The sequence below is a fragment of the Mauremys mutica genome, chromosome 10 (genome assembly GCF_020497125.1).
Source record: "Mauremys mutica isolate MM-2020 ecotype Southern chromosome 10, ASM2049712v1, whole genome shotgun sequence".
NCBI lineage: Eukaryota > Metazoa > Chordata > Testudines > Geoemydidae > Mauremys > Mauremys mutica.
In genome coordinates, this window is record NC_059081.1 from 81,062,943 (window position 1) to 81,077,054 (window position 14,112).

Sequence of the window (14,112 nt, forward strand, 5' to 3'; positions counted from 1 at the left end):
GCGGGGATCCGCCTGCAACACGCTGAGTGGTAATACAGCTTTAACTCCGTTTATCTCTACCTTCCCCTGGGAATGGCAGTGCTTCTGCGGCGAGGGGTCCTCCGGTCTGTTCCTCCCCTGGGTCATCCTCCGTCGGGGTCTCCGGTGGTTCCTTGACAGGGCTGATGCCCGGATCCTGGCTCACAGCCCCTCTCTCTGCAGGAGCTAGCAGCGTGTGTCCTTCCCCTCCGGCCGTCTGCCCAGACTGAGCTGATGTGCAGGCTTTTATATCTGAGCTCCAGTTGGAGCATGCCCAGCAGAACTTCCGGGGCGGGGCTTCCTCTGCCAGGGAGGAAGGGTTAACCCCTGCTATGCCAGTGTGGGGCCGCTCTGCCCCATCACACACTCTCCCCCTTAAGACAGTCACCTGGGCCGCCTGACCCTTGGTCGTCTCCTCCCCTTCCCCCTACCCCCCCGACCCCCCCCCCCATCTCGGGAAAAGAAATCTGCATCCGCATGAGCCTTTCCCGGCCGGTGTAACACTCGGAAGGAATAGGGTTGGAGGGACATGTACCACCGCATGATCCATGTGTGTGAGTCCTTCATGCTGTTAATCCACCTGAGGGGTGCGTGGTCTGTTACCAAGGAGAAGGGGTTCCCTATTAGATAGAACAGCTTGTGGCTCAGATACCAAAGGCCGTATTTTCCCTCGGCCCACCGTATAGCCCGGGTAGATCAGTTCTTTCTGGCCCAGGTGACATTTGGCTCGGTTTGCGGTGAGTCCTGCTCTGTCCAGCGCCCGCAGCTGGAGGTGTTCCTTCCAGTTGGCACTGTAGACGATGATGTCCGTCAGTGTCTCCCGCAGCAAGCCGACCCGTGCGAAGATCTGCAAGAGTTCATTGGTGATAACTGGAGCCGTGGCGGACCGTAGTGGTACCACCTCTGGATACCGTGTTGCATAGTCAACCACAACCTGATATACTTATGGCCGGAGCTACTCTTCTCCAAAGGCCCCACTAAGTCCAAGCCCATCCGTTCAAAGGGTGTCCCTCCTGCTCACCCCACAAGGGGGCCGTTCATGCCCCATCCAGCCCCCCATGTTCCTTGACGCCCTCCCCAGGGATCCCTGACCCATCCACCCCCCTTCCCTGTCCCCTGACTGCCCCCTGCCACCCCATCCAACCCCTCCTCTCATTCCTGATGGCCCCCCAGGACCCCTGCCCCATCCAACCACCCCTTCTCTCTGTCCCTGACTGCCCCCATCGTCTCATCTAACCCCTGCTCCTTCCTGACTGCCCCCCTGGAACCCTTGCCTCCATTCAATCCCCGTTCCCTGCCCTCTGACCGCCCCAACCCCTATCCACCCCCCAACAACCCACCGAACTCCCCTGCCCTCTTCCAACCCCCCCTCCCTGCTGCCTGCCCCCTTACTGCACTGCCTGGGGCCGGGGCCGGGGCCAGGTCTGCTTGGCCAGGACTGGGACTGGTCCCGTGGGGCCCGACTCCACAGGCTGGGCCGAGCCAGGCCGGAGCTGGTCAGTCAGGACCAGGACCGGCGCCGCGGGCCCGACTCCCTGGGCTGGGCCGGGCCGGAGCCGCTCGTCTGGGACCAGCACCGGCACCACGAGGTCCGAGCCGGGCCGGAGCCACTGGGGCCAGAGCCGGGGGTGCTTGGCCGGGACTGGGCTGGGGCGCTCGGCTGGGGCCAGGCCAGGGCCAGGGCCAGGGGGAGCCGCTCAGCTGGAGCCAGACAGGGCCGCGCTGTGCCTCCCTGGAGCCGTTCTCGCACCCCCCAGCTCCAGCTTACCTGCCTGCTGCTTGTTTCAGGCTTCCAGCGAACATCTGATTTGTGGGAAGCAGGGGAGGGGGAGGAGAAGGAGGGCGGAGCGTTCAGGGAGGAGGGGGACGTGAGCTGGGGCGGGGGCGGGGTGGACAGCTGCCCGAGCTTTTGTTAAATGGAAAAGCTTTTTTAGAACCGGTTGTCCTGGAACAGCTGGTTCTAAAAGGGTTTCTAAATTTAACAACCGGTTCCTGCGAACCGGCTCCAGCTCACCACTGCCATCTGCCCAAAGCAGTCAATGGCTCTTCCCTCCACGAGGGAGCGGGGTCTCCCTCTCAGCCTCTCTGAGAACTAGCACTGCTTGGTTTCCTAGGACACGGGGACCTGTCCCCACTGCTCCCTGCGGTGGCCCAGCTGGGAGGCTGTCACCCCCCCCAGGGCCTAGCAGACAGGTGGGGAGGAGGCTCCTGTTCATGTCACCCTCTGAGAGCCCACAGAAGGGCCAAAGGAAGAATCAAGGGCAAGAGGTGAAGCAGGCCCTGAGCCTCTGGCCCATCCTCACCTCCTCAAATGTGGAGCTTCCTGAGCTTCAGTTGGGCAGACAGGAAATGTAGCTCTGGCACAAAGGTGCTTCTGCGCCAGCTGGGGCAGGGAGAGCTCTGCCCGGGAGCCCGGGGAATGGGAGGGGTGAGAGCAAGGAAAGAGGGGAGGGGTAGGGGAGTGCGGGGAAGAGCTCATGCCCCAGATGAAGGACGTTTGGGGTCAGAGGGAAGGACCCTGCTCCACAGAGAGGGGAGAGAGTTCTGTCAGGGACAGGGGCCTCCATTTCCCCTTCCACTAGCCCCCCATTTACAGGGAGACAGAGCAGTACCTGCAGCAGGGAGCGGGAGTTGCTGAGGGGGGACCTTTAAGGGCATCAGGGGAGGCCCAGCCCTTGCAGCACCTCAGGCACCTGGTGCAGCTGCCGGATGCTGCGGAGCTGACCCATCAGCTTGGCGGTGATGTCCTCCAGCTGCAGGGGAAGGAGAACATGTCAGAGACTGAGACACTGACCAGGAATCAGGGAGGATTAAGGGCACCTGGAACCAGCACCATTTCCACCCAGCAGCTGCTCATGTCTGAGTGGTGGATTCACCCTCCTGATCCTCAGGATGGAGGCTTCTTGTCCTCTCTGGTGACCTCCAGTGCCAGCCCCCCTCCTTGTAGGGTTAGCTCCTGCCGCCTCCCCTCAGTGCCCCTGACAGCTGTTCCACCTCCAACCCACCTGGGGACACCGCTCAAGTTGGTAGAACCCTCTCCTCCACGCCTGCCTCCATCCCCACCCAGGTAGGGCAGGAGGGATTCTGACAGCAGTGAAGTGGCCTGCGGGGAGGTTGAAACCTTTCCCCAAGTCACCCCAGTGACAAATGCTGAAGCCAGAGGATGGCAGCCCTGGTGAACGGGGCAGGTCAGCAGCCCCTGCTGGCTGAATCCTCCCATTCTCTCGAGAGCGGGTCCAGCCCTGCCAGCAGCAGGACAAGCTTCCCCCACCCATGTGCCTCAGAACTGCCTGGCCGGTCGCCATCACCCATCAGTCCTTGGCCTCCCAGGCTGCCAGCGATGGGAGCAACTCTGGGTGGTGGCTGGGGTGACATGGACACTAGGCCATGGGGAAATGGGTGCAGCTCTGTGGGGCAGGAAAGGTTCACACAGGGCACTTAGGGGACTCTCCTGCCCTTCCCAGGAGTGAGAGCAGAGCAGAGCATCACATCCTAAGAACACAAGTCCATGAAGTCCACAAGTCCCCACTAGACTCCTTGCTCCCAGGCCAGCAAATGGTGATAGGATGGGAATGAGGCCTGGGCCCCGCTCCAATCTCCTGAGTCGAATGCAGCTGCTTACCGTGTACCCCAGCAGTTGCTCGGCTTCCCCCAGGATGGCGTACGTGAGGAGAAGCCCAGCCTGGCTAATGCCCAGCAGGGGGGCGTAGATCGCTGGCACGGCTGTCTTGAGGAAGCATTTCCTCTGCCCCGCAGAGAAGAATTTTCCAAAGACCTAAAACCAACAGGACAGGAGGCTGTAGCAGATTGCCCAGAGCCAGCCTCCAAGCCCTGGAGATAGAATGGCCTCAGCGTCTGGTGCCCCAAAGGAAGGGTAAGAGAGCTGCTGTAGCCAAGGCCGTTCATTCCCCAGGAGGCTTTCAGGGTCCCATGGCTCAGGGAAGCCCCTTTATGAAAAGGTGGCCGATGCTTAGGGACCAAAGCCTCCAGTGGCTCTTTCTGGAGGGCAATTGATCGCAGGGGCCATGATGGGCTGGAAATAGATCTCTAATGTGGGTGAGCAGGGCCCACTCTGCTGTGCAGCGCACCGAGATGATAGGGGACCCTGTATTGCTTCCAGCAGAGAGATCTCCTGCACCTCAGTGGCTAGAGGAGTGTGCGGGGTGGGGGGGAGAAAGGGGGTTGGAGCTGACAGACCAAAGGTCTATTCCCCCCAAATTAGTGATTTCTCTAGTAGCTGGGTATGGCCTCGGCAGCTCCTTGGTTTCTGCCAAAGGGAATCCAATCTGCAACCTGACCAGGATAAGGAGACTCATGTCCCAGTCCCCATCACAGACACTCCTAGGAAACTTTTCTTCTGCTGCAGCAATTCAGCTTGTGGGAGGCAGGACAAGCTCACAGAGTCTCTCTCATGTGGCGTCTATAGGGCAGCATTCTGTAGATGCACTTGGAGATCCAGGAGCCATTCCAAGGCCTCCTCTGTGATGTTGTCGAAATCACCCATTTCACCTTTGACTCCAATCTGGGGGCACTGGGTTATGGTGTGTTCCAAGGTTTGGATGTTCTCAGCACAGTTGTGAGACAGGGGGCCGGGGGGTCTTTGATTTTCTACTTGTGCAGCAAGTAGTCGCAACTTGGGTCAGTGACAATGTGCTTCTTTGGCACAGTGGCTGAGGTCCAGATACTCTGCCATTCCCTGGCCGGGTCTGGAGACATGAGGAGGGCGCATGTGGTGCATATTGGCTCTGGAGCTCACTGTGTCCCCTCCCCAGTTCCCGGGTTGGGGCATTCTGCTTCCTGACTGGCAATGGACTTGGGCAAACCCCACCTCCTTTCTCTGCTTCTACAGGGTGCAGGGAAGTAAACAAGGGTCTGCTCAAGCACTAGTGACTGACGGACCCAGTGCTCTTCTCTCAGACACTTGGGGATCAGCCAGGGGGACAAGGAGCAGAGAGACACCCAGAGCCATAATCCTCTATTAACTCACCCACCCGGGGATTCGCCTTATGCCACGTAGCAACGGCTCCATGGAAGACACTCAAATCACGGCAACTAGCGAGGTTCCAATGTGGGACCTTTAGCACCAGCCTGTCCCACTGGGTGCTGGGTGAGGAACTCTGAGCTGGAAATAAGGAGTGGGCTCTTGTCCTGTCTCCAGGAGGCATCCACTGCAGGGACCCCAGCCAGCCCCACTCCCTGAGCTGTGTCCTACCCTGCCACAGTGTCCTTACCTCCCCCACCCTGGCTGTGTTTTTATAGCCCAGGAGCCTGCTGTCTGAGTACCAGTCGTGGCACCACAGATCCTCCACCTCGTGTATGCTCAGCCCTGGAAGAGAGAGAGAGAGAGAGAGACACTTTGATCATTCTGGTTGCAGTTTCTGTGCCCTTCCAATCCCATTGGTGGCTGCCTAGTGGAGTGGAGAAGAACAGAGGCAGAGAGAGACTTGTTCTCCAGCTGGGGTCAGGCTGAGAGAAATTGTCTGGGGTCCCATTATCCACCTGTGGTCCCTCTCAGTCCCCTGTTGGGTTCCGTGTCCCAGTGGGTTCCTTACCCCTCTGTTCGAGCAGCAGCTGGTACAGCCGGTAAGTCCCCTCCATGGCCTGCTGGCTGATGTCCTCGTCTGGGTAACTCACAAACAGAGCCAGCTGGGCCACGTGCTGACCCAGCCTAGGGAACTCTGCTGAGATCTAATGGAAGGGAGAGGAGAGGAGACTCCATCAGCATTTTCCTGTCAGCTCCCTGTCCCCCCTGGGCCAGAAGGCTCCTTCTGCAGGAGATGCTGGGGGAGAGGAGCCTGAGACAGACCCTTCAGTTGCTCTGCTGCCAAGGGAGCCAGGAGCTGCTTTGGGATGCCAAGCAGGGGCTGGAACATGGTCCCTGTCAAGGTTCCTTCCCACTCTGAACTCTAGGGTACAGATGTGGGGACCTGCATGAGAACCTCTAAGCTTAATTACCAGCTTAGATCTGGTTTTTCTGCCACCACCCAAAGCATTTAAGAGTTATTTGGGAAACTCTGTCGACCTTCCCCCTAGAATATCTCCCTCACAAATACTAGAACCCTTCCCTGGGTAGCCTTGAGAGACTCCTCCACCAATTTCCTGGTGAACACTGATCCAAACCCTTGGATCTTCAAACAAGGAAAAATCAATCAGGTTCTTAAAAAGAAGGCTTTTCATTAAAGAAAGAAAGCTAAAAATCATCTCTGTAAAATCAGGATGGAAAATAACTTTACAGGGTCATCAGATTCAAGGAGCCCAGAGGAACCCCCTCTAGCCTTAGGTTCAAAGTTGCAGCAAACAGAGGTAAATCCTCTTAGCAAAAAGGAACATTTACAAGTTGAGAAAACAAAGAGAAACCTAACACGCCTTGCCTGGCTGTTACTTACAAGTTTGAAATAGGAGAGCCTGGTTCAGAAAGGTTTGGAGAGCCTGGATTGATGGCTGGTCCCTCTTAGTCCCAAGAGCGAACAACCCCCAACACAAAGAGCGCACAAACAAAAGCCTCCCCCTCCCACCAAGATTTGAAAGTATCCTGTCCCCTTATTGGTCCTTTGGGTCAGGTGTCAGCCAGGTTACCTGAGCTTCTTCACCCTTTACAGGGAAAAGGATTTTGGTGTCTCTGGCCAGGAGGGATTGGATAGTATTGTACACAGGAGGGCTGTTCCCTTCCCTTTATAGTTATGACAATCCCCTTCAAGGCCCAGGGACGACACTTGACCAGGACAAGAAGAACTTGACTCAAGCCTATCTCGTTCCCTGCTCTGACTCTGCCTCCCCAAGAGGAGCACTGCGAACCCACAGCCCCTGCAGCAGCAGATCCTACAGCCCGGTGGAGCCAGCCCGCCTGCGCCTGGAGTCAGGAAGCTGGGCTCAGAGGTCACTTACGTCAAACTCGGGGAGGGTGACTGCAAATCTCAGCAGGGCCGTGCTGCTCTTAATGGCCCTGGCTCTCTCCTGGGGCACCCTGGACACGATCCAGCGGTTGACATGCTGTGGGGAAAGGAGGCAGGTCAGGATCAATGGGCAGGTGGTGCTTTGCAAATGAGCCCCACCCCCCGCCCCAGCCCCAGGGCCCCGAGACATTCTGCGCAGAGAGAATAGCTGAGTCATTGATCACAGAGCTTTAGAAGGGGATTCTTTCCCCCAGGACGCAGCTTGTATCCTGCAGGTCACAACTTGTCAGGGTCTCTCTAGATTGGTCCCATCCTCCCAGAGCTCCTGATTCCTGAAGAGTTCACCAGAAAGGAGACTGAATCCTCGCCCTTCCCTGCCACTAAAATCCTTGGTGGGATGTAAGGAGTCACTGAGAGCACAATCCCCCCAGGAATTTCAGAGCATATCAGAGAGAAGGGCTGATTCCCTGGGGTCCTCCTGTTTCTCTAGGAAGGAGCGTGTGCCTCTTCTCTGAGAACCATCTCTGGAAACTCGTGGGGTGTGTGTGTTGGGGGGGGCAGGGGAAGGGGGGGTTTCAGACTCTCACTCCCCAAGACAACCAGGGGCCAGGGTTAGTGCTCAACAGAACCAGGCAGAGCTCTGGTTTGATGTCCCAGCTCCTTCCTCTGTCCCTCAAGAAAGCAGGACCTGACACTGCATTGCACTGACCTCCCCAGCCAAGGACGCCCCAATGGGGACCCAGCTAGGAGGACAGAATAGAAACTGGATCTGCCAGTCTCTCCTTACCAGCCCCCAAAGAGTTAAGGTAAAATTGGTTCCCACCCCTCCTTATGGGACTCACCTCCAAGATGAAGTGGAGCCTGTCTGCGTCTGGGGACTCTGCCAGCAGGTTCCCCAGCACGGCATCCAGGAGCTCTGGCATGACTTTGTGCGGAGCCTGCAAAGCATGGGTCAGAGTTAGGGAAACTGGGCCGACCCCTGCCACAGGATGGGAAGAGGGGTCTCTGGGAAGCACTGGGGAGACTCCCAAACACATATCCTGGCCTCGCGCATTCACGTCCCACTGCAGGCAATTAGCAAGGATTGATGACACCTGGATCTTTGATCCATGAGCTTAGCAGGTCTCTGCAGAGGGCCTTGTAGGCGGAAGAGTAGGAAACAGCCAAGTTGCTATGGATGGAAGCTGGGCTGCTGGGCAAAACACGGCATATGGAAGAGAAAGAAAGAAAGAAAGAAAGAAAGAAAGAAAGAAAGAAAGAAAGAAAGAAAAAGAAAGAAAGAAAGAAGGGGGTAATCCTCTGGAGGGAAGGATCCAACCCTACAGCTTGTTCCATCTCTGCCTACCCCACCCCTAAATCTGGAGCTCCAGCGAATCAAGGGAGCAGGGACAAGGACCACTCTGGAAGAGGCGGAGGATGTACCTGGATGTCGGTGGCGTCCGTCTCCGTGCCCAGGGTGAAGACCGAGCCAAGGGCAGCTCGCAAGAGGCGGGACTCTAGCTCAGGCTCAAGGGCTGGTTTCATGGTGCTGGCAAGAGAGAGGAGCTGGTATTAGACTGCGCAGTGCGGGGGTGGGACTGTCGCCAACACGGACACGAAACCACAGGGCTACAGGCACAGGCTGGCGAGAATGGAAACTGAGGCACTGAGCTAGGGAATGACAAGGCCGAGGCGTCACAGACAGACAGTGGCAGGGCAGGAATAGCGCCTGGTCCCTGGAGCCTGCTGCCCCTCCTGTATCTGAGCCCGGGAGTGAGCCCCTCCCCAAGGCCCCTGCAATGTTAGTGGAGTGAAAAGAAGAGCCCAGCCAGGAGAGACTGAACCTTCCCGCCCCACCAGCTCTGCCAGAGGAGCCACTCCTGGGAGGTGAGCGACCTGGGAGTGGGAGGGACAGTGACTCCCAGCCTTGGGCCTGAGCAGCACTGGGGTGAGGGGAGCCAGCGGAGGGCGGGGGGGGAGAGGGGGGCTGTCTCGGTACCTGAGGTTGCCCACAGCAGCCAGGCAGCTGGCGAGGATGGCGCTGGGTGGAGAGTCTTTAGGAAGCTCCTCAATGAGCTCCTGTGAGACGCGAAGGAGACAAAGGAGCATGAGGGATTCGGGCCCTGCTGACACCTCCCAGTGAGGAGATGACACAGCCAGTGCCCCACATGGCCGGCAGGATCCCCCACTACCTCCCGCTCCTCCCATTTCTTCCTGCCGATCAAACTGGTCCCCTTCCAGGATTCCTGCCCAGCTCAGTCCCAATCCCCTTCTTCCCTCCTCCCTGTCAAACCTGCCCCCATTCAGCACCATCCCCACGACCGAGCTGGGACCATGTGATTCCTTGTCCCCCAGTCACAGCTGCTCTCCAGCCCCACAATTCCCCCACTGCCCAATCTCACAATTCTCCCTTCTCTTCTCCCCGCCTTCAGCCCCAGCAACCCCTGCCCTCTGCTGCCCCCGCCCACACCCCCCAGCCCCCACCCATTAGCCCGGCCATACCCCGGCCAATCCCACGTCTCTCTCCCCCCTCCAGCTGCCGGATGACGGGTCTCACTCACCACAATCCTCTCCACCACAGCCGCCTTGCAGCAGTGCGGCTCCAGCGTGTCCTGCCCTCTGTCCTGTGCAGCAAGACACGCGGGGTAGATGGCCCGCAGGAACCTGAGCTGCTGCCCCTCATCCTGTACCCACCGGGAGTGGGGGATAGCCAGAGAGAACCTGTTAGCTAGGGACCTTCCTCCCCACCCACACCAGCTCCAGGGCTCAGGCCTCAGTGGGGGATTGTGGGGAGCCGCCTAGTGTCCAAATCCCCCACGACTCCTACACAAGCAGGACTGGGAACTGGGACAGTGCCTGTGGGGGGAGGAGACCTCGGCTGTTGGGGGTCCCACATCAGGGATGTACAAGGCCCCATTAGGGGTGGTGGATCATCAGGGACAAGACCCTCGGCAGGGGGTGGGGATGCTGGGAAGGGACAGGACAATCTTGGTTCCAGCCCAGGTGGGGAACATTTGTACCTTGTCTCTGCCCTGGAGCTGCTCTCTGATGACCTTGAGAGCAGCTTCCTCTGTGGTCATCTCCAGCCATTCCTCCGCCGCTGACTCCGTGGGGGTCCCTGCACCCGGGAGAGAAGGGAACAGGGGGATGTCTGCTGCCCCTTGGGGGGAGGACAGGGGCGTGGTGGGGAGCGCAGGATTAAGGACCCCCCTTCCCACCTCAGGCACCCAGGGCAGATCGGGCCCCACACCTCCCTCTCAGGGCTGCCTTCAGCCCCCAACAGCTTCAGAAGCCCATAGCAGAGCCCCCCCCCACTGTCCAGGACTCCGCGGGAGGTGCCGACTCCCCCAGCCCCGGAGCATCAAGGGACAAAGTGGCAGCAGCTCTTGATGCCCCCACCCCCAGCTCCCCTTGCTGCAGGGGCAGCTGTGTGACTGCTGCTGGTGTCAGTGGGGTTCACGTGGCTCAGGCCAGACACCTGGGCTGGGGACCCCCCCCCCGCCATATCCCTGGGAGAGTGGCTGGGCCCAGGGTGTTCACATCCCCGTCCTCACCCCTCCCTCAGCCCAGCCTGGCTCCTCACCTGGAACAACGCAGCAGCGTCCAGAGGCGTCGCTGCTGCTGGAGCCCCAGGCACTGCTGCTGTCCCGTGCTGAGCCGATGGTGCTGGTGCTGGGATCTTCCACCTCCTGGTCTGAGGGGGCTGAAAGATCCTCAGAGCCCGGGCAGGGCGATGCCCCCTGCTGGGAATGAGGGCTGGGCTCCTGGGGCCGCTGCTGCCCACATAACAGGCCCCAGAGCCTCCCTGCCCGGCGCCCCTCCTGGGCTGGGTCCTGTCCGCAAAACCTCATCCTGAGCCAGCTGCACCTGGGCTTGGTCGGGGCCTCTCCCAGCTCGGCGCCTGCGCCGGGAGCTGGCCTTGTTCTCCAGAAGGCTGGGAACTTCTGCCTTCTGGCCTGGATGGGAGCTGCTTCCCCGCCAGCGGGGACGGAGAGGTGGCTCTGCCCCTTGGGAAGATGGCCGCTCCTTCCCGAAGGCTCTGGGGCCACCTGCAGAGCCTTCCTCCTGAACCTGCGCAGGAGCCTGGCCATCCTGGAATGGAACGGGGAGCAGGTGTGAGTGTGGGGTCACTTGTGGGCCTTTTCGGTCCCTCCTCAGCCCTGCTCCAACCAGAGCAGCCCCTTCTCCCCCCATAGGAGTGCAGGGAGTGCAAGCTACACACACTGGCAGGAGTTCATTGCATGATCTGCTCCCCCTCAACGTTCCCCCTCGTCATCCCTGCTGCTGCTGCAAGATCCAGGAAGTCTCATCCTTTTAGAGCAATGGGGTCAGTCCCAAAGACCATCGGTTACTCTGGACAAGCAGCTCCCTCCAGGATCCTGACAGGCCTCAGCTACTGGCTCAGGGTCACACCGAGTGTCAGAGCCATGGATGGACCCCTTCCCTAACCACTGCTGCACACTCCCTCCCACAGCTGGCAATTGCAACCAGGCCCTAGTGTCCGCTCCCCTTGCCTTTGAGAGGGAGCGTCACTCCGGGCTCCATTGCTGCCTATTGATCTGTGGGACTGGGCTCTCTCGGCCTCACATCCCCGAATGGGCTTTAAAGAAGACAATGGTTAAAGTTTGGCCCCAACTCTTTCTTGTTTCTCTACACTTGCCATTTTAGCAAAGTTTAGAATTCTTGACGTTCAACACCTGGAAACATCCCTTTCTCCTTTGCAGACAGCTTGAGCATCCCTCCTCACCCAGGCTCACTGCTGCCAGGAGTTAGAGAATCCACCCTATTCCCCTTGGACCTACCCAAGGAGTCCCACAGCAAAGCGGGGACAGAGCCAGAAAGAGAAGCCAACAGTCCTGACTCCTGTTCTAACTAACAGACAACAACCCCCACAGAGGCAGGGAGAGAGCCCAGGAAATAATCACTCAATTATGAATCTTTTCTGCACCCTCTCTAATTTTTTTAACATAATATTCAAAATGTGGACACAAGAACTGGATTCAACATTCCAGTATCAGGCTCACCAATGCTGGATCACTTCCCTTTCCATACTCACTACTCTATCCAGCCAAGAATGGCTTTAACCTTTTTTACCACAGTTTCACATTGACAGATTATGGTGAGCAGCTCATCCACTATGGCCCCCAAATCCTTTTCAGAGTCACAGCTTTCCAGCGGACTGTCCCCCATTCTGTAGGGTGCTGTCTGACTCCTCTGTTACTGGCAGTCTGGGTTTGCATGTGGCTTTATTAAAACCTAATGATTCAGTAAGTAGTTTAGAAGAACTAGCCCATTAGAGAGAGGATCACGAATTGCTCAAAGACAACGAATGGAGAAAAGCAAGAGCAAACAAACACGTTTGGTTCTGGCTTATTTCCTTGGTCTTAAAAGAGAGTAACAAGGACCTGAGTCTCCTCCCTCACAATAGCCCCATGCTCGGCCCAATCAGCACTGAGACTCTGAGACTCAGAAAGCGGAGAGTTCTCACCAGCTGTCGCAGGTCACCACCGGAGGGAGTCACGCTTAGAGCACTATTCCAGCCACATCTTTGGGAGGGCCTCCCGCAAGGAGAGTTGGAGCGCAACCCCCCCACCCCTGCCCCCCACTCCACATGCACACACAGGTCCTGGTGGTGAAAGGAGAGCAGGGGGGAAGGACAAAGATGCAAGAGAAGAAGAGAAAGGAGGGAGAGACAGGAAAAGGGAAAACAAAAAGGAGAAACCCCAATGTCCCCAGTGATTCTAAGGGACAAAGTCCTAGGTCGGAAATAAAATGCTGCCCCCACAATCTAGTGTTTTCCTTTCCTAAAAATCAGCCGGCACCGGATGGATCAGACTGAACAGGTTCCAAATCTTTCAGAGGCTCTTACCTTCTATACAGGGACGTCTGTTTTCTGGCAAAATCAATAATTGAAGAAGAGAAAACTCTGAAGAGGGTGCTCGTTACGCTCACGTAGGTAAATGTGAATTCTCTCGGTACTCAAGGAGAGACCTCGAGATGGAGATGCGCTGAAGCAAAGCCACAGGGATCTCCAAGGTTGCTCCTGTCCTGCACCCCTGTCCTGCCTGGATGATGTCAAGATCTCTCTGTGAGATCATCGCCTCCCCACCACCTTTGTCCAATAGCCTGAGGTCCTGCCAAAGGCCCTTGTGATGTCACTGCCACACCCACCGCTCCCCTGCAGTGCTGATGTCCTGCCCCTGTCCAGCCACATTGGATGTTTGTGCTGCTTCCCCTGGATCACCCCACTCAATGACTCTTCATTGTGGGGATGACACCGACTATACAGTAGAACACGAGACGCTCTTCCCCATGCTACGCTCAGTTGTTCATAAATTAGTAGACTTTATGGACAGAAGAGACAATTAGACCATGGAATCTGACACCCTGCATATCACTTGCTTTCTGTATAGCATAGTAGCTAGTTTTTGACAAAACACGTTCCAGAAAGGCATCTAGTCTTCATTAGAAGACCTCAAGAAATGGGGAATTCCCACCACTTCCCTTTCTAGTTTATTCCTTTGGTGATTCATCCTCACTGTTGAATATTTGTGCCCTATTTCTAATATGAATTGGTCTCTTTTGAGTTTCCAGCCACTGGGACTTGTTATGTTTTTCTCTGCTAGATTAATGAGCCCTTTAATATCAGATATTTCCTCTCCATGAAGTCACTTCAACACTGCAATGACATCACCTCCTGATCTTTTTGATAATCTAAACATGCTGAGCTCTTTCACTAGTTCACTAGCAGGCATTTTTCTCCAGCCCTCAAAACGTTTCATTGCTTTTTGCTGCCCCATCTCCAATATTTCAAAATCTTTTTCAAAGGCGGACGCCAAAACTGGATGCAGTATTCCAGGGTCAGTCTTACCGATGGTGCGTCACCTCCCTGTGCTCCTCACTGCTCTTTTCATCCAGCCAATGATGGCGTTAGCCCTGGGCACCACAGCATCACACTGGCTGCTCATGTTGAATGGCTTGCCCAGCATGGCCTCTCAGTCCTCTTCACAGTTAGTGCTTTCCTGGATACACTTCCCCAGGCTGCAGGTGTGGCCTGCAGGCTTTGCTGCTAGGTGTAGGACCTTTCCTTTGGTTCTTTTCAAACTTGTTTTCTTTGAATGGGTCCAGCTTATCACGGGATCCGATTGCTCTGCGTCACTGCCCTGTCCTCAGCATTAATTACCTCTCTGCTAGTATTTTATCACCCACCCACGTTAGTGGC

At 57.2% G+C, this 14,112-nt stretch overlaps 1 protein-coding gene across 1 annotated transcript; it reads right to left on the reverse strand.

The window, feature by feature from the left end:
- Positions 1-498: 498 nt before the first annotated feature.
- On the reverse strand, positions 499-12,982 carry LOC123378469 (maestro heat-like repeat-containing protein family member 7). Its single transcript, XM_045032302.1, has 13 exons — positions 12,760-12,982; positions 10,474-10,982; positions 9,911-10,008; positions 9,452-9,574; positions 8,890-8,969; positions 8,334-8,439; positions 7,754-7,849; positions 6,904-7,008; positions 5,571-5,706; positions 5,250-5,344; positions 3,641-3,793; positions 2,631-2,771; positions 499-865 (listed from the first exon to the last, which is right to left on the reverse strand). The coding sequence occupies exons 2-12, from the start codon at positions 10,979-10,981 to the stop codon at positions 2,676-2,678; spliced, it is 1,596 nt and encodes a 531-aa protein (XP_044888237.1). The 5' UTR covers position 10,982; positions 12,760-12,982; the 3' UTR covers positions 499-865; positions 2,631-2,675.
- Positions 12,983-14,112: the final 1,130 nt, after the last annotated feature.